Source organism: Mobula birostris, chromosome 21 (genome assembly GCF_030028105.1).
Source record: "Mobula birostris isolate sMobBir1 chromosome 21, sMobBir1.hap1, whole genome shotgun sequence".
Taxonomy (NCBI): domain Eukaryota; kingdom Metazoa; phylum Chordata; class Chondrichthyes; order Myliobatiformes; family Myliobatidae; genus Mobula; species Mobula birostris.
The window spans coordinates 17,980,590-18,001,184 of NC_092390.1; the positions used below are offsets into that span (position 1 = coordinate 17,980,590).

Genomic DNA, 20,595 nt, shown 5'->3' on the forward strand with positions numbered 1-20,595 from the left:
AGGATGGGATTAATTTGTGATAAGATGGTCATTGAGGGTCACAAGCTGGAGTTTGAGGTATTGAAGGAGAAGTTTGGGTATATTAGAAACTACTGTTCCTCAGAATGGTAATTCTGTAAATTAATATTCCTGCTTCTCCAGGCCATGTCTGATAAGTTTGTCACCAACACTGCGGACCACTTTGCGGTGGGACAGACAGTGGTTGCCATGGTAACGAATCTGGATGAGGAGAAGAGGCGAGCACTGCTGACTCTGAAAGTGTCGGACTGCGGATCTGGGGACACCGCTCGGGAGAGTCTAGCCCTCTTGAGCCAGTACTTGACAGAGCTGGATTTCGTTAGGTCCTTTATGGGCCGGAGGGGTAATGTCAAAATGTGATAAATGTTTGTGGTGCAAGGTACAGCAAATGCTCTTGTGAGGGAGAATTTCCACTCAGCCCGTGTATGTGAGAGACCATTCAGACACTGAATATTTTGCCATTATGGTTGGTCTCAATCATAATTCACTGTTGAGGAACAGTGAATTCCTTTTCTAGTAACAATTAATTTCCTCTGTAAACCGACTCTCGATTTCCCGACCCTCGCCCTGAATCTCTAACCTTCAGTGAAAGGAGAATACCATATTTGGCTAACCTGTAGAATGTCTCACATTGAAGTCGCACGGTAGCCCTAATGTGTTAACGTGACACTACAATGCTAATGACCTGGGTTCATATCACACTATAGTCTAAGGGGTTTGTGTGCTCTCCTAGTTATCACTTGAGTTTTCTCTGGGTTCATTTTCCTCTCTCATTCTAAAGAATATGGGTTGAGCTTAGTAAATTGTGGGCATATAATGTTGGCGCCAGAAGCATGTGACATTTGCAGGCTGCCCCCCAGCATGTCCTCAGACTATGTTGATTGTTGGCTCAGGTGATGCACTTTACAGTATGTTTTGATGTAAGTAACAAGTAAGCTATTCTCTTTCATCTTTAAAACCTTTGTCTGTTTTCCACCTCTGTGCCCCTCAGTGGAGTATGTGGTGACTGTCAGAGGCTGCAGCTCTTAAATTCACTGCTCAGGTATACCTTGATGTTGGGAAGATTTCTGCAGTCTGAATCATGAAAAATGCACGTGTGTTTTCTTAATATCACATGAAATTCAACCATTTGTTATTTACCCATACCAGTACATTTCACAGATGGTCCTATTCCATTCATTTCTCATGCTAGCACTGTTCTGTTGAGATCATCGTTTGCGCAACCATCCCCCTGCAGCCTGGGTCTGTCCATGGGTGTCCTTGTGACTGGTGATTTTCTCTGATGTCACTGGAAGCACCAGCAGTCGCTATCTGGTGGGAGTGGGTTACAAGCCAGAATCTAATTGAATGGAGGGTTGGGTGAGGAGTTGTACGGAGAGTGGCGTGTGCTGGGCACTTGTTGCAAGCTGGGTCTTTAACTGTCTGTGATGTTGGTTGTTTCAGAATCTGCAGTCGTTGCTAATCTGAGCTGCCTGGTCACTGGACAGAGGCTGAAACTTACCGTGGATGCAGTGAAGTCTGACGGGACAGCGCATTTCACTGGCGAGCAAGTTGCCGGGCTGACTGTTACAGCCAGTCGCTATCACCAAGGGGGTGCGTTCACACCTAATCTGTTGGCTTTTTGGTGAAATGGGGCCACAATTTTCTTTCTGGGCCAGAAGCTTAAGGGTTCAAACCACTCTCCAGAATTTGAGTGTTTACTGTGGCCCTGTCCTGGCCTACCCTATTCCTGGGATGCTGTCTAGTTTTCCTTCAGCTGTGCCTGTGGTGCCAACATGGCCTGATTACTTCCTTTGTTTCTTCCTCAGAAGCACCTGTGACCCCTGGGCAGCAGTCAGCAGCAGTCGTGCTGTTCATCGATCTCCTCTCCTCTACAGTTTATGTTTCACTCCGTCCGGAACTGCTGTGTGCACGTGTCAAAAAGGTACATGTATGTGGGGGGGGTGGTGGTGGTGTCGGGCCTTTAATTGTCTGCAGGAGTTCAGCCTACAGTCAGAAAAGTGAGAGTGGTGCTCTCCAAGGTCTTTACCTCTGTGTGAAGAACTGTTCAGATTGTGGTGGTAGGCACCAATGCCTTTCCCTGTCAGTGTGGGGTTGGAGGGCTTTGAGCAGGGGAATGGGTTAGCTTGCAGCTCCTCCTCTTCTTCCAGGTGGAGTTGACATGTGATTTAACACAAGAGGATTGGATGACGGGGCAGCGGAGGCTATGTTATCAGGGGAGAAGAACCATGTGATTGTTGGGGGTGTGGGTGACCATCCCTGTTGAAAACTCGATCAGGCCAAGGTGGGCTGAGAGCAGTAAACGTGAACTGTGCACTCTGTAGTGGTCTGGTCTCTCCAGGTGAGGGGAACAGGTCTGGTACTGCACTGTAGAGTTATCATAGGCAGAGGACCACTGGGCTGTTAAGAATAACTGAGGCTTATGATGCATTGGTACGGAGACAACTGTGCATGTATCCAGCCCGTACTGTAACCGGTCTGGAACTGCTTGATTTGAAAATGAACAGGCACGAGAGCTCAAGACCTGTGAAGATTGGAGAGGGTGGTTGAGCAAAACATCTTAGTTTCCACATTTACAAGTGTGGACTGTCACAAAGTGGTTAGTTATGTTTATAGACGTAAGCAGCATGACCCTGCATTAGAATAATTGTTTACTTCAGTTGTTGACTCTGTGCTTCAACCTGTGGAAGGTTGTGGAAGAGGTCTTCCAGGATGCGATGAGAAGCAATAGACTCATTATCAGGAAAGGTCACAGAAGTTACCGTTCTTTTTGGACCCGAGAGGTTACCTGAATCATCGTTCATATATATGTGGCAGGAAAGATGGCCATTCAGCCCATTGAGTCTGTGACAGGTCTCAGAGCAGCTCCTGGTAGAATCAGAGCAGCGTCACTGGAGCTGTGGGGCAGCTGCTCGGCCTAGAGCTCGTCTGTGCCGTGGATGAGGAAAGTCAGAAATGTGGCGTATTATGTCGGCCTCTTAACCTACTCGAGATCTATCTAATCCTTCCTTGGAGATCTATCTAGTCCTTCCCTCCCATGTAGCTGTACATTTTTCTCTCATCCAAGTGCCTCTCTAAGAGTTCCTTTAATGTCCCTGATATATAACTATCTACCACTACCCATGGCAGCATGTTCCATACTCACCACTTTCAGTGTAAAGAGAAACTGCCTCTGATACCACCGTGTACCTTCTTCCACGCCACAAGACCTTAAGACATAGGAGCAGAATCAGGCCATTCAACTCATTGACCCTGCTGATTTATAATCCTTCTCCATACCATTCTCCTGCCTTCTCCCCGTAATTTTTGATGCCCAATCTAATCTGGAGCCTAGCAACCTCTGCTGTAAATATACCCAATGCCTTGGCATCCACAGCCATCTATGGCAATCCATTGGACCCTCACTAATGCCCGCTCATCTTTTCGTAGATAAGGGCCCGAAGCTGCTCATAGTGTGGTCTGCTCAGTGCCTTGTAAAGCTTCAGCGTTACATTCTTGCTTTTATATTCTAGACCTCTTGAAATTAATGCTAACATTGCACTTACATTCCTTACCATCAGCCTGCGAGTTTAGAGAATCCCACACAAGGACTCCCAAGTCCCTTTGCACTAGGTTTCAATAAGCGCATTTAATGCCGGAGAATGTATACGATATATATCCTGAAATTCTTTTTCTTCGCAAACATTCACAAAGGCAGAGGAGGTGCCCCAAAGAATGAATGACAGTTAAATATTAGAACCCCAAAGTCCCCCCCCAACTCTCCCCTCCCACACATAAGCAGCAGCAAAGCAACAACCCCCACCCCCACCAGCAAAAAAACATCGGTGCCCCCTCATCGAGCACTCAAGTGCGCAGCAAAGCATCAATAAAGACACAGGCTTGCAGTATTCAAAGACTACTTATTCACCCGGTAATTCGACATACCACAGGATCTCTCTCTCTCTAATAAGGGAAAGAGAGGGGAGACATAACAAAACAACTCGCTGATTTATGATATTAAAAGCAGCTAGCTCGCTGCTTCCGATCTTCCATGTTCTCTCGAGACACATCAGTAGGCAGCACCAGCCTTGGATCAGCCCGTCTCCAGAGCCATGAAAATCTGGCTCCCTGTAGGAGCGCTAGTCTTCCAGGCTGTGTCCTCGGCACATCAAAAAGTGGCCAGTCGGGAGGCCCTGAGAGCAGGTCTCATTTCCGCAAAGAACAGAAGTCAGCGTGTAACTCCGGGTCAGGGTCTTCAAAAGAACCTTGAAAGGGGGAGGAAAAAGTGATATCAAAGATAGAAATAGAGCTGATCCGAAGATGCAAATAAAGGTGTCACTATTGGGCACCATCATCCTAAGCTTCACCCCGTCACCTTTGACTTTTGAATTTTCTCCGTTTAGAAAATAGTCTGTGCCTGTATTCCTTCTACCAAATTGTATAACCATGCATTTCCTTACACTGTAATCTATCTGCCTATTCTTTGCCCATTCTCTCAATCTAAGTCCTTCTGCAGACTCTTGCCTCCTCAACGCTACCTGCCCTTTCACCTATCTTTGTATCATACACAAACTTCGCCACAAAACCATCAATTCTGTCATCCAGATCACTGACATCTTATGTGAGAAGATGTGATCCCGACACCGAGCCCTGCAGAGCACCGCTAGTCACCAGTAGCCAACCAGAAAAGGCTCCCTTTAGTCACACTCTTAGCTTCCTGCCAATTAACCATTCTTCTGTCCATACGAATATCCTTCCTGTTAAACCATGGGCTCTTAAGCAATCTCCTGTGCGGCACCTTGACAAAGCCTTTTGAAAATCCTAGCAAACAACATCCACAAGGATGGCTATCCTGCTTGTTATTTCATGAAAGAATTTCAACAAATTTGTCAGGCAAGATTTCCCCTTAAGGAAACCATGCTGACTTTGGCCTACTTTATCATGAGCCTCCAAGTATCCCGAAATCCCATCCTAATAATGCACTCTTAACGTCTTTCCAACCACTGAAGTCAGGCTAACTGGCCTATAACTTTTTACCAACAGAAGCACCCTGTCCCACTGCTTATCTGCTTGTCCTTTTGATACAATGTGTATCTTTGGATGTTAAGCTCCCAACTATAATCTTCTCTCAGCCATTACTCAGTGATGCCCAAAATCACTCTAAATGCACTACAAGATCATCTACCTTATTCCGTACACTGCATGCATTCAAATGTAACTCCTTCAGTCCTGTATTCATCAACCTTTTCAATCTTGCCCCCATATTACATTGCAGAGTCACTTTAAAATTATGGCCGCTCATGTTAGCCATTGCCATCATGAGAAAATGGCTCCAGCTGTCCCCTGTAGTCATGCCTCTTATCATCTCGTATACCTCTATCAAATCACCTCTCGTCCTCCTTCATTCAAAAGAAAAGCTCTAGCATGTTCAACCTCTCCTTGTGAGAAACACTCACTAATCCAGGCAGCATCCTGATAAATCTCCTTTGCACCTTCTCTAAGGCTTCCACATCCTTCCTGTAATTTTACTCCTCTCTTTCTCTGCGATCTGTTGTCCAGTTTCTTTTAGAAAGCTGACCGTGCCGACAGGCATCTCCGGAATATCACTCCATTCTCCGTACTGTTTATGTCACAATGTGCTTATGTTTTGTACAAAGTTTAAAGTCTATGACCCATAGACCTTGTACCTGAAGCTTCTTGCTGTATTCCAGGTAGCATCCAGGGGTGGGGAACGGAATTTTAAAGAGCCAGTGCAGGTCCAAATAGGCTTCTGTGCTCTGTGCTTTCACATTTAGCAAACGATTTCTGAGTTAGCAATGTGCAGTTAACGGTGTTTGTGTTATGCGTTCCTGCAGCAGCTGAAGGGAGCTCCATTGCAGTCGGCAGTGGTGCAGTTCGTGGCGTCGGATGTCGCTGTCGCATCTCTGTCAGGCTCCTCGCAGCTCACCTTCATTCCCATCGCCTCTCACCTAAATGACACGTTCCACTTCGACTCGGAGAAGCTCTCCGAAGGGCAGACAGTTGCCGTGAAGCTTCCGGCCGGTGGCAGGGAGCACCAGGGCATCCCGCTGTCCAGCCGGGGACCCGGTAAACGCCGGCGATCAGACCGAAACTACGAGCCTCCGGACCGAGCGGAGGAGGCAGCCTCCCAGGTCCAGCATACCCTGTGCATTGGCAATGTCGTCACTGGGACCGTGAAGTCGGTGCGGCCGACCTGCCTGTTCGTCACGTTGCCAGGCGGCATGACTGGCTTCGTTCACGCCTCGGAGATCCTCGACCATGTCGCCGAAGGAACGGTTCCAACATCGAGCCAGAAAATCGGCAACACGGTGACTGCAAAGGTCATTGGAGGCAAAGAGACAAAGTCCCACAAGTAAGTGGCTGTGGGTGGGTGGTAGCTGTGGGTTGCGGCTTGACTGTACTGCACTGGGGTTGTGGGAAAACCAGCATCATCTGCACAACTGCAGGACAGTAGCATCATCACATCACTCTGGTCGGAGCAAGCTAGTATTGACTGCTAAGCAGAGTTTATTGTCCATGCCTCATTAGTCACCACGGTTTACGTAGCAGTTAGTGCAACAGTATTCCTGCTCGGCACTTCAGACTTAGTAGTTCATTTCCTGCATCCTCTGTAAGGAGTATGTACGTCTTCCCCGTGGCAGGCATGGGTTTTTCTGGGTGCTCTGATTTCTTCCCACAGTCCAAAGACGTGCCGGTTAGTAAGCTGATTGGTCGTTGCCCCATGTTTAGGCTAGGGTTAAATCGGTGGGTTGCTGGGCTTTGCGGCTCGAAGAGCCTGTTCTGCACCATACCTCTAAATAAAAGGTAATTTAAACAATAAAAGAACCCCGCCAAGATGGACGTGACAGTGTATGAATAGGCGCTAGGTGGTATGTCACTGTTGTCAGCCATATTCTGGTCTCCTTTACAGGGTAATCTGCCTCGGTGGTTTTGATGAGGTGTGATTGTTGGCTGGGGTAGCATGAGGAGGAGCAGGAGTTGGTCATCTGATCCATCAAGCCTGCTGCACAGTTCAGTAAGACCATGGCTGATCTGACCATGAGCTCAGCTCCACCATCTTGCCTTTTCCCCATAACTCCGAATTCCCCTTCTCTGCAAAAACCCCCAACTCCTCAGTGCAGCACGAAGATGTCTTACGGATACCAGAGGGAAAAGGAAGGACCCTGTTTAACAGCACGTGCTATAGCCCAGTGCTGTGTTCCTTCCCACCCCAAGCATTAAGGAGCTCTCCTCCCTGTTTACTGCAGTGGGAGCTGAGCACTGTTTTCTCTGGTGCCTCGAACATCCCGCGTTGCTTCACTCAGCTTTGAAGTTTATTGTGCTCTGTGTGGAACATGTCCTCAGTCCTGTACCCAGGTTGCAGTTCACTGCAGCTCTTTAGAAAGTGCAGGGGTTCCTGAATGTCTCCACACACCGTCTCCCACACCACAGGGGTTTAGATTTAGAGATGCGACATGGTACCTGGACAGGAAAGGTGCTGGGGCCCAATGAGCCCAAGTATCTGGACAGGAAAGGTGCTGAGGCCTAATGCAGGCAACTGGGGCCCAATGAGCCCAAGTATCTGGACAGGAAAGGTGCTGAGGTGTAATGCAGGCAACTGGGGTGAGTGTAGGCAGACCTTTATTTTTTAAAGCTACAGCATGGTAATAGGCCTTTCCAGCCAGTGTACTCACGCCACCCAATTATACCCATCTGACCGATTATCCTACTAACCCATCGGTCTTTGGAATGTGGGAGGGAACTGGAACACCTTGAAGAAACCCATGTGGTCACAGGGAGAACGTGCAGACTCCTTACAGACAGCGACAGGATTGAAGGGGAGTCGCTGGCACTGTTGTAGCATTACGCCAGCCCCTGTGCTCTGTGCCACCCCTGAATGAAGCTGTGTGCTGAATGTGGGTGGGTTTTCCTGAAATGCCGGTGGTGATGGGGGTGGGGGTTGCTTTACCTCTGACCTTGCGGAGCAAATTTCTCAGTGTTTCCTGTGACTGACTAACATACACATTTGTCTCCCTTTCGTGCTAGGTTTCTGCCCATCACACACTCGGGTTTCACTGTGAATCAGCCGGTGCTGACTCTGCGACCCAGGTAAGAGACGGCACTATATCGAACGCTGGGTCTGGTGTTGTGGTTCTACAGGGCACTCAGAGTGCAACCCATAACCAAGTCAGGTCCACACAACATAAAAACGATGTTCAGTCACTATAGAGTCACTAAAGAGCAGGCCCTTCGACCAGCTTATCCATGCCAGTCAGTGTGCCCGCCTCAGTTCCATTTGTATACTCAAGGAAGAATCATGAATACAAAAAATATAGTGGGTTAAAACTAAGGGAAGGATTGAACAGACTGGCAATTCACAAAAAAGCACAATATTTGAAGCTGAAATAAAAACAGAAAATTCTGGGAGCACTTAGCAGTTCAGTTTTCTCTGAAAAAGTGAACCTGAAGGTTCTTACAGAAAGTTTTTAAAATTGTGAACGAGTTTGATGGGGTGATAGGGTATTTACACTTGGGAGGGATCAGAACAGGAGCCATCAGTGTAAGATAGAGGGAGTTCAGCAGTGAGATTGTGCAAACACCATAAAATCATAGAAGAGTACAGTACAGTGACCAGCCAATTGGCCCATCTAGTTTGTGTCAAACCATTTAAATTTCTTGCACCCAGACGCCTCACATCCTTGTACCTGTCCAAACTTCTCTTAAACGTTGACATCGAGCTCGCATCCTGCTGCAGGCTCTGATGGTCTTCCTCACTGTCCACGACATCCCCAATCTTGGTGTCATCCACAAATTTTCTGATCCAGTTAACCACATTATCATCTAGATTGTTGATATAGATGACAAACAAACAGACCCAGTTCCGATCCGTGTGCGTGGCACTCCTCTAGTCACAGGCCTCCAGTCAGAGGCAACCGTCTACTACCACTTTCTAACTTCTCCCACAAAGCCAATGTCTAATCCAATTTACTGCCTCATCTTGAATGCTAAGCAACTGAAACTTCTTGACCAATCACCCATGCGCGACCTTGTCAAATGCCTTGCTATAGCTCATGTAGATAATATCCACTGCCTTGCCTTCATCAACTTTCCTTTATCAAATACATCTTATACAGTGAAATGCATCTGTTGCATTAACCATCACAACCCAGCATGCCCACAGTGTTCAGTAGAACAACATGTCCGTGATAATAAACCTGATTCTGAGAGCCACAGGAACATGAATTCCCAAAGAAGCCTCTCGAAAGTTTAAACAAAATTTGAACTTGGATCTAACCTTATAACTGTGGGCTTGTTCCCTCTGTTGCCCTTGCCCTTGCAGTAAACTGTCAGAGAAGCGTACCGCCGTACCGCAGGATGGGGAACTGGTGGATAGGCTGCGGGCCTTCAAGCTGGGACAAGTACTGACCTGCTACGTGTACAGGGTACTGACACTGATGTCTTTCTGGTGTTGAGTTCGGGGCGGGTAGTGCTGTGCACTTTCGGGGAAGGGTGATTGTGGACTGTGCTTCAGCGAGGTAGTCACTTTGGGGTTGCGTATTCACTGAAGTGCACAGTTGCCTTGTGACAGAGTTACCAGTGTGGCCCTTTCGAGAGTCAGGGTTGTCCCAGCACATGGCCATTGGGTTATAGAACACTGGATGATGAGAGTTGGTCCCAGGGCTGGTGGCATTGACTGCATGATAATGGTGATGCTGTTTCTCACTGGGTTCTGGTAACGATGGTAGGAGGGCTGGATGCAGAAGTTGCCCAGTTAACATTTCATAAGTTTTTTTTCTGTAAGAACTTTTGCCTGTTATGCCACCGGCATTTAAGGTAGCAATGAAGGTCCTCCATCTGTCTGTCCTTGGCCATCTTCTCTACTGCGCCCCAGGCGTGGTTCAGGGAACTCATTTCTGCCTCGCACACAGAAGTGGAAGGGTTCTTCATTACTGTTTCCATAACAGTTTTGTTTGACCATCAGGGTTGTTAGCCCTGAGCTGAACCCCCAAATCTGGAGGTCCGGTCAACCAGTCTTCGTCTGGCCTCAACCCTTTGACCTGTTTGGCATGGGTGACCCTACCAAGAGCCAAAGCATAAAGCCCTAACTCCAGCCAACAGTGCTCTCCAGATCATTGAGGCATGCAAGCCTCCAAACCATGACAAGTTTTTAGTCCCCTTGGAGATTATTTTTTTTTGGTAAATTCTATTTTATTTCTATTTTTCCTTAGAATAATGTTTGCTAATATACACGTGCTTTGATAATAAATTTACTTTGAACTTTGAACCCACCTGGACTGGTGCCTATTGGGCTGTCCCAGATGATAAAACCACTCTATTTGATCATGGTCCCTCAAGTCTCACTCACCCAGCTTCCCTCTGCACGTGGCTGTTACCCTCTTCCCCCATTGTGTGTCCTGTAATTCTCTACTGTGGCTCAATGTGTTTTACCCTTTCTCCTGTCCCCAGTACTACAGTGCCAAGCAATGCCTGGATGTCGAAGTGACCCACGATATCCATGGGAACATCGAGCAGCTCTTGCTGTCCCTCAGTCACAAGGTGAGTGTCAGGTTGTATGGGTGTTTCCACCATTTCCTTGGGGTTCAGAGGCTGCCATCTCAGTTTCAGCAATGGGTTGTCTGTTCCCTCTCTGCTGGGAACGTCCAGTGGCCCCGGAGCATGCCTGGGAGATACCAGGCTGGCTGGGATACCATTCGCCTGTGCAAGCGATAACCTGTGGCTGAGCTGCATACTAATCTCCCTGCCTGTTCCTCTTGATGAAGCCAGCAGGTACAAAAGATATAGGGAGATTAACAATTTGCTTTATTTGTCACATCGAAACATATAGTGAAATACATCGTTTACATCAAATCAGATCAGCGAGAATTGTGTTGGACTACCTGCAAGTGTCACTGTGCTTTTAATATATACATTGCATGCCCACAACTCTCTGACACTAGCCTGTTCATCTTTGGAGGAAACCCACACAGTCATGGGGAGGACGTACAAGCTCCTTATAGACAGCAGCAGAATTGAACCCCGATCTTACAGCTGGTGCTTTGTGGAGAGGGGGTGCACTGCCAGTGATGTGGGAAGGGTCTCGTTCCACCTGTCTGGGATCTGTGGATGAAACATGAGCCTCTCCTTTGGATCCTGCAGATCAGGAAGATACTACATGCTCGCTGTGAGAGGAGATGTCTCCCCTTTATTCTTATACTTTATGCTTTATTGTTGCCAAGCAATTGATACTGGAACATACAATAATCATAGCGATATTTGATTCTGCGCTTCCCGCTCCCTGGATTACAAATTGATAGTACATATTAAAATTTTAAATTATAAATCATAAATAGAAAAATGGAAAGTAAGGTAGTGCAAAAAAACCGAGATGCAGATTCCCCTCTGTGAGAGAAGGTGTCACCCCCTTATTCTTCCCCTCTTCCCCGCTTCATCTGCACTGTGAAAGGAGGTCTCACCCCCTTACTGTTCCCCTCTTCCCTGCTTCATTTGTGCTTATTCTTACCCTCTTCATCTTTGCTGTGGGAGGAGGTGTCACCCACTTCTTCCCCTGCTCCATCCATTCTGTGAGACGCAATGCCATCCCCCTTACTCTTCCATTCTTCCCCTGCAGCCCTGCACATTTATCCTTTTCACGTGTTTAATGCACCCTGTAGTGTATGTTACTTGATGTGGTTCCTTTCTGGTAATACAGTCTGGCTCAGCATAAACAGCATTGTCTCAGCGTGCCTTGCAGGCAGTATCACTTATTAAGGACCCTTATCATCCAGGACACGATCTCCTCTTATTACTACCATTGGGAAGGAGGTGCAGGAGCCTGAAGACCCACGCTCAATGCTTTAGTAGCAGCTTCTTTCCCTCTGCCTTCAGATTTCTGAACCCACAATCACAACGTTATTCCTCTTTTGCATTGTGTGTTTAATTTTGTAACTTGTAACTTTTTGTCCTGCACTACTGCTGCCACAAGAACAGCAAATTTCGCGACACATGTCAGTGATGATAAACCTGATTCTGTTGTATAAGTGTCCACTAAAAGATTTTTCTTTCTGTCCCTCACGTTCAGTGTATGAAGCACCCCAAGCGAGCGTTCCAGCCCGGTCAGGCGCTGACTGCAACAGTGATCGGCCCAGATAGTACAGGGGCGAGGCTCTCTCTTTCACTCACAGGTCAGAACGGGGGGGGTGGGTGGTGGCTGGGGCAGGTGGGTGGGGGAGGGGCTGATACTGAGTTTAATCTGATGGCCCGTGTTTTTATTTAAAACCCTGCTGAACGCCAGATGTCCCATGGTCAAATGGTGAGGAATGTAGGGACTGGACAGGGCTGATGGTTCTGACGTGTGGATGGGGTATAGGAACGTATAGGGTGGGGAGGATATTGCGGTTGAGCAGAAATAATCATTGGCCAAGTCATTGGAAGTATTTAACGTGGGAGGTTGATAGGTTCGCTTTATTATCAAAGTATACAACTTTGAAATTTTTCAATTCTCCGGGTAGCCATGAAACCAAGAAAGAAAAGAAAAGCAGCACAATCTTCAAACCTGAAATCCCACCTCCCTGCAAAAACAGAACAGGCGTTTCAACCCCCCAATCCCTCCCGCATGAGAACCAAGCAAAATCAATCAGGCACGTTGACCCCCAAATCGCTATATAGTTGTTGATTTATAGCGAATTTGGGTTATCAGGAAAGGTTAGATAATTTAGGACTTTATTCCCTGGAGTGCAGGAGAACGAGAGATTTGACAGAGGTGTACAGAATGATGAGTGGTACACACTGGGTAAATGCAAGCAGGCTTTTTCACCTCAGATTGGGTGAGACTAGAGCTAGAAGTGATAGGTGTAGAGTGAAAGGTGAAATATTTAAGAGGAATCTGAGAGGGGGATCTCTTCACTCAGAGGGTGGTGTGAATGTGGAACGAGCTGCCATTAGAAGTAGTGGGTGCAGATTTGTTTGTAACATTTAAGAGAAGATTGGATGCATGGATGGGAGGGGTGCACAGAGCCATGATCCGGGTGTGGGTCGATGGAACTGGACGGAATAACAGTTTGCTCGGATTATGTAGGCCTGTTTCTGCACTGTACTGTTCAGTGACTATGACCCTAGAGAAGACAGGAGGATGGGGTTTAGAATGAATAATAAATCAGCCGTGATTGAATGATGAACAGACTCGATGGACCAAATAGCCTAATTCTGCTTCTATAGTTTATGGTCTTTTGTGTTTGGGGTGAAAGGTCTCTGAGAATCAGGAGTGAGCTGTCGGCTGTGGAACTGGTCTCTGGTGTGTACACACACACACACCTCCCAACACTGTCGTCCAGAGGCTGTGGAACTGATTGAGGGAGATGAGCAGGAGGGAGTGAAGGCAGTTACTGGAGGAGCTGTGCCCTCAGCCTGAGAGACTGACTACACCGTCAGAGAGGGTAGACCATAAGACAAAGGAGCAGAAGTAGGCCATTCGGCCCATTGAGTCTGCTCCGCCATTTTATCATGAGCTGATCCATTTTATTCTATTTAGTCCCACTGCCCCGCCTTCTCACCATAACCTTTGATGCCCTGGCTACTCAGATACCTATCAATCTCTGCCTTAAAGACACCCAATGACTTGGCCTCCACTGCTGCCCGTGGCAACAAATTCCATAGATTCACCACCCTCTGACTAAAAAAATTTTTTCGCATTTCTGTTCTGAAAGGATGCCCTTCAATCCTGAAGTCATGCCCTCTCGTACTAGACTCCCCCATCATGGGAAACAACTTTGCCACATCCACTCTGTCCATGCCTTTCAACATTCGAAATGTTTCTATGAGGTCTCCCCTCATTCTTCTAAACTCCAAGGAATACAGTCCAAGAGTGGACAAATGTTCCTCATATGTTAACCCTCTCATTCCCGGAATCATTCTAGTGAATCTTCTCTGTACCCTCTCCAACGTCAGCACATCCTTTCTTAAATAAGGAGACCAAAACTGCCCACAGTACTCCAAGTGAGGTCTCACCAGCTCCCTATAGAGCCTCAACATCACATCCCTGCTCCTATACTCTATTACTCTAGAAATGAATGCCAACATTGCATTCGCCTTCTTCACTACCGACTCAACCTGGAGGTTAACTAGGGTGAGCATTTTCACACTACACAAAAGCCCCTGTTCGGTTTCTGTGTATCTCTAAGCAGGTGTTCCCAATCTGGGGTCCGTGATTGACGGTAGGAATCCTTGGCATAAAAACAGATTGGGAACCCCTGGTCTAAGGCCTTCCCCATTTCCCGTGGCCACCGATTTGCACTCGTTCCTCAATTGCCCTTTATTTAGTTGTATACAAGAGGAACAGCATGGCCCTTGTCACCAAACTGTTCTGAAGTTTGAACAAAGAAATGTCGTATTTATTCAGAATTGACTAACGGGTAGAAACATTCATCAAATAGAAACTTGTGCACTTCTGAATCTCATCTAAATACCAATCATAATGCGTGTATCGGATGTTAATAACCAATTAAATCAGGGTGATGAAGCCAATAATAATTGAAAATTAGTCACATAACTGGCCAATAGTACGTGTTGCCCTAGGATCCTTCATCTGCATCTTGACCTTGTCTTGGTATGCTTGGTGACGTTGGTTCCCAGGCTCGAACAGAAAGGCTGTGCAAGAATGAGGCTTTCAAGGGCCACGTCCAGCCTGGGTGATTGCACTGTGTCTGCGCACCGCTCATCGTGCTAACTGTGACTGTAAGCACAGAAAGGCAAGGTGCGTTCTGTTCTATTAGTGCACCATTTTAACCCCTGCTTTGCTGCATTTTCCACACTGACTTTGCCCCTGCAGCCTCAGCTGGGAATCGAGCCTGATTTATACTTCTGCGTCAACTCGACGCTGTAAGTACTGCATCGCCGCAAACCCTACGCAGAGCCGACGCGGATCCCTACGCCAGAGCCTGACGCGCACCTCTCCCAAAATGTAACTGCGCGTCGCAGCAACACAGACCGAACAGCTGTGATCGGTCCACTTGGTAGCATCGTATTTCCTCCTACGCTGCAATAGCTTCCCATCGGGCGACTGAAGGGCAGGGAAGGAACTCTGGCTGCAGTGCTTTCCATAAAGCTTTACAGACCTCCGAAATTATGGAGGACACATTTCACTTTTACAAAAAAAGACACTCGCTTTAAACTTGTTTACCCCAAGAAAGACTACCGTGACCATGAAGCCTTGCGCCGGCAGGTGTGTGCACATGCGCGATGTGCCCGAATTGCAGAGCGACGCAGACACACCAACGCACAAGTATAAGTGCTCACAACACGTGTCGGCCACTTGCATAGGTTACGGCGTCGAGTTGACGCAGAAGTATAAATCAGACTTAAGGCTGGATGGACCCTGCTGTGGAAGTGCCTGTGACTCTTTACTCTGGGTGTTTGGGCCTGTGTGCTTTGTTAAATCAGTAACTTTCCTGAAACTCTTCCCCAGGTCTGTGCTCGCTGGATGAAGGGTCAGTGACTCTGGGCACCATCAAAAAAGTCCTCCCCGGCATCGGGGTAGTCGTTGGCCTGCCCCTCGGAAAGACCGGCCGCGCAGGGCTGTGTGACCTGGCGGATTCGTACAGTGAGTCGCCGCTGGAGGGACTCGTCCCGGGCAGCCTTGTCAGGTGGGTGTGGGAGCCGTGGGGCCTGGGGTGGCTGACTGCACCCTCCACTCCTGTTGGCTCTGGCCAGTACTACCTCTTCCCTGACAGATTCACGCTCCCAGTCTGGAGACGCTGTGATGGACCACTTTGCAATGTTGTGTTCCATTCTGGTCAGCTCATTGTGGGAAAGATGTGGAAGCTTTGGAAGGTGCAGAGGAGACTTACTAGGATGTTACATGGACCAGAGAGCATGTTTGATGAGGGTAGATTGAGCAAATGGGGATTTTCCTCTTGAAGAGAAGGAGGATGAAAAGTGACTTGATCGGGGTATATGGATGATAAGAGGCATAAATAGAATGGACACACACAGGCTTTTTCCAAGGATAGAAATGGCTGTATGAAGGGGAATAATTTTAAGGTGATTGGAGAAAAGTGAAGGAGGGGATGTCAGGTTTTTCAATCAAAGAGTGGTAAATTCATGGAATGCAGTGCCAGGGGTGGTGGTAGAGACAGATACATTCGGGATACATAGGTACGTGGATGTTAGAAGACTTGAGGGCCATGTGGAGGGGAAGGATGGGATTGCTCTCAGAATAGGTTAAAATTTTGGCACTGCATCATGGGCCGAAGGGCCTGTACTGTGCTGTATTATTGGATGACTGGAGTCTCTCTGTCAAGGGAGTACTGCGGTGCAAAAGGCACTGGACTGGAGGGTGCGATGTTGCAAACCATGCAGCGCAGTGCTGGGGATGTGGGTGCTGCACATCTGCATCAAGGAACCAGCTGGAGTGGCCAGGAGCTCAGCAGGGCACCAGTAATCCTATCCAACTGGTGCTGCAATTCTGTCTCTGCCAGCAGGGGTCAGTGTTGCGCTCTTTCCAGATTCAGATTCATTTATTTATCAATCATATGTTCATCGAAACCTACGGTGAAATGCATTGCCTGTGTTAACACCCAATCCAACATAATGATGTGCTGGGGGCAGCCTGCGAGTGTTGCCACACACTCAGCACCACCATAACATGCGTACAGTGTTCAGCGGAACAACACACGCACACCAACAGCAGCAAACCCAGCCCCTTTCCCACCCACCCACCTGGGCTTCCAGTATGGCAGCACCACGCATGCTAACTGGTTGCTAAAGTTCACTATGTATGGGAGCAGAGGAAGGAGGAGGGGTATCCCCAAAGAAAGCTCTAGGGGTAGTTGGTAAAGGGTGCCTGGAAGAGCAACAGGACGAGTTTGTATTTCCAAGCCGGGGCACATGTGAGCTGGGGGGACCTCCTGTTGGCTTCCCTTGTTGGTGGAGATGGTAGGTTTTTTAGGTGGTGGTGGAACAGTATGGGCAAGGGAGCACAGTACAGTCTGTGGTCACTACACGGTGGTGGGCAGAACAATTACTGTAAGGTAGACAAAGGAGTGAAGACTCTCCTGGCTGAGACTCTCAAACCAGAGGTCACAAAGTCAAGGGTCATCTGTTCAGGTCTGAGGTGAGATCCAGAAGGCAGTAAATGTGAGAAATTCTCTACCCAAGTGCTTTGGGAAGTTCAGTCACTGAGAGTATTCAAGACAAATAAGACATAGGAGCAGAATTAGGCCAGTTAACCCATCCTGCGTGACTATTCCATCATGGCCAACTCATTATCCCTTTCAACCCCTTTCACTTTCCTTCACCCTGTAACCTTCAATGCCTTGCTAATCAAGAACATATCAACCTTTGCTTTAAGTATACTCAGTAACTTGGCCTCCACAGCCATCTATGGCAATGAATTGCACAGACTCACCACTCTCTGGCTAAAGAAACTCCTCCTCATCTTGTATTCTGAGGCTGTGCCCTCTGGACCTTGAATCTCTCACTGTAGGTTACAGCCTCTCCACATCCACTCTATCCAATACTTTCAGTGTTTGGTAGATTTCATTTTTCTAAATTCCAGTGAGTACAGTCCCAGAGGCATTAAATGCTCTTCATATGTTAACCTTTTCATTCCTAGGATCCTTCTCAGAAACCTCCTCTGGACCTTCTCCTGTGCCAGCACATCCTTCCTTAGATAAAGAGCTCAAATCTGCTTGTGCAGTCTGACCAATGCCTTATAAAACCTCAGCATTACATCCTTGCTAACAAGATATTGTTAGTTACTGGATCTCCCTGCATTATGATGACTTGACTTTTCCAAGTTGTTGGTAATAGTGTTTCTGGTGTTAGTAATGACTGAATTCAGTAAGTATATACACCTTGAAGGTGATCATTCAATGTGGTGAAAGAACGGTAACAAGTGTATGCAGAGTGATACAACATAGGTAACTACAGAAACCAGACGATTTTGACACTATAGGTTTAGACAGTTCTCAGGAACAAGAACAGGACCTGTGGACTGTCTGTACTCAGTGAATTGGGGTATGAGGTTAGTGCACAAAAGCGATGCTGAGTGAAAGAAGAGTCACAATCCCATTGAACGGCAGAACAGCCACAAGGCTGTCCTTGTGCTTTTGTGAGAGTGAAAGGGGTATATATTGACCTTTAGAGGTGAGAAGGGGCTGTTGGACCAAGGAGAGGAGGAGGTTTTGTGCGTCCACTTCTTGGTCCCCAAGTAATTATCAGCTGAATTTCTCCAATACTTGAGTAACATTGAATCTCTCTCCTATATTTCTCCAGGTGTTGTGTTATTTCCAAAGATAAGAATCAGCTAGGAGTTTCTCTAAGGAAATCCAGGTGAGTATCCCTCCCTCCCTTCTCTCTCTCGCAGTCCCCAGGCCACTTATCCATACCCCTACCTTTCCCCGATGCATCAGCGTTCCTTACTTGAGTTACTGCATCTGATGCTTCCTTTAGAGTGGGTCCTCAAACCACCATCTTTGAGCAACAGTTGATCACATACCTGCTGTCAAACATACTTGATTTTACTCCCCTGAGTTGTTTTAAGCTGCTTTACCACATTGAAGGTGCTTCTCTTCCTTCTGAGGAGGGCAGTACACTCAGTGTATCTGTTTGTCTTGTACACCTTTTTACAAACCTCAAATGCTGATGGACTATCCCATCAGTAAGTTGCTCAATAGCGATGGAGCTGGACTTATTGAATACCGTTGCGTTGTCATCTGGACTTGTGTACCATTGGGTGGCGTGCAGTGCGAGTAATTGTCTTGGACATTTTTATTGTGATATCAAGACCATGTTGGACATTGGCAACGTACAATACTGCAAGTCCGGTTCATTGGTGAGATTAACAGTGGGGGGGTGGGCAGTGAGCTGCGTTGCCTCAGCTGTGGCAAGGACTGCACCCTTGTCACGGGGTTGTGTGTTGCAGTCACCCAGGAGAGGAGGCGCCATGGCGGTGTAGGAGAAAGCAGGGCTCTGTGGGTGCATTGGATCTGTACTGGGTTAGGGGCTAGTCTGTCCCTTCGGTGCCACTCACCGGTGTTTGCTCAGTGGAAGAGCAAGCGAGACCAGGACAACTTGCGGTCATGCCACTCAGAGGTTTGGGCTTTTTTTTTGTCTTTTTCTTTCTCAAATCATAACCGGAAGTGCTTCTTTGCACATATGTGCCATGTGCTGTTAGTAATGTGTTTTTCACCTTGGCCCTGGAAGAACCCTGTATTTGTGTATAGTTGAATGGTAATTGAACTTGAACTATAACTGCACTTGTTGAAGTTACCTTCCCTGCCTTGCATGGCCACTGTAATTCTGTGTTGACTGTCTCTCTCCAAAACCAGATTGGCTATTCTCCCTCCAGCCACACACTGATGCCTTGCAGCACCTTCAGTTACTGTTTTACTGCTGAGCAACCGAGATCAATTGTGATGACTCCAGGATTATTTTGCAAAGTCGTTCTTATTTCACACACTTCAAATCCCACCAATATGTAGAATTTTCACAGACCTGGGCACAGTTTCCACAGATAGATTGAATTTAGTAAAAGATACAACATATAAAAGCCATTCTCCCTCTCTCTCCCCTGGCAGCTGACATGTTGCACATCTTTCTCTTTTCATTTCTTCCGAACACTTTACCTCTCTGTTCCTTTTCTCTCATATACAGCTTCCGCCCTTTTAAATTATCCAACCTGCTTACCCAACCACATCACTGAATGAAGAAACCTCCCAAATTCCATATTAAATCTTATCTCCTTGCACATTTGAACATTAGAAATAGGAGCAGGAGTAGGCCATCCGGCCCATCGAGCCTGCCCCACCATTCAATAAGATCATGGCTGATCTGTCCATAAACTCAGCTCCATCTACCCGCCTTTTCCCCATAACCCTTAATTCCTTTACTATGTAAAAACCTAAGTAACTGTTTCTTAAATATATTTAGTGAGGAAGCCTCAACTGCTTCCCTGGGCAGAGAATTCCACAGATTCACCATTCTCTGGGAAAAACAGTTTCTCCTCATCTCCGTCTTAAATCTTCTCCCCGGAATTTTGAGACAATGTCCCCTAGTTCTAGTCTCACCTACCAATGGAAACAACTTTCCTACTTCTATCTTATCTATCTCTTTCAAAATTTTGTATGTTTCTATAAGATCCCCTTTCATTCTTCTGAACTCCAGAGAGTATAGTCCCAGGTGACAGTCTCTCCTCTTAACCCCTTCATCCCTGGAATCAACCTGGTGAACCTCCTCTGCACTGCCTCCAAAGCCAGTATATCCTTCCTCAAGTATGGAGACCAGAACTGCACACAGTACTCCAGGCGCGGCCTCACCAGTACCCTGTACAGTTGCAGCATGACCTCCCCGCTCTTGAATTCAATCCCTCTAGCAATGAAGGCCAACATTCCATTTGCCTTCTTAATAACCTGTTGTACCTGCAAGCCAACTTTTTGTGATTTATGCACAAGCACTCCCACGTCCCTCTGCACAACAGCATGCAGTAATCATTCACCATTTAAATAATAATCTGTTCTTCTATTCCTTCCAAAATGGATGATCTCGCATTTACCAACATTTTATTCCATCTGCCAGACCTTGGCCCACTCACTTAACCTATCT

General features: G+C 47.2%; 1 protein-coding gene across 1 annotated transcript in view; it reads left to right on the forward strand.

Moving 5' to 3' along the window:
- Positions 1-20,595, forward strand: part of pdcd11 (programmed cell death 11) — a 70,521-nt gene that overhangs the window by 31,086 nt on the left and 18,840 nt on the right. The window contains exons 18-27 of the mRNA XM_072239066.1: positions 142-361; positions 1,462-1,611; positions 1,827-1,942; positions 5,853-6,370; positions 8,044-8,106; positions 9,338-9,440; positions 10,465-10,554; positions 12,077-12,179; positions 15,458-15,635; positions 18,268-18,324. Coding sequence (XP_072095167.1) covers positions 142-361; positions 1,462-1,611; positions 1,827-1,942; positions 5,853-6,370; positions 8,044-8,106; positions 9,338-9,440; positions 10,465-10,554; positions 12,077-12,179; positions 15,458-15,635; positions 18,268-18,324 — 1,598 coding nt within the window. The remainder of the gene's footprint in view (positions 1-141; positions 362-1,461; positions 1,612-1,826; positions 1,943-5,852; positions 6,371-8,043; positions 8,107-9,337; positions 9,441-10,464; positions 10,555-12,076; positions 12,180-15,457; positions 15,636-18,267; positions 18,325-20,595) is intronic.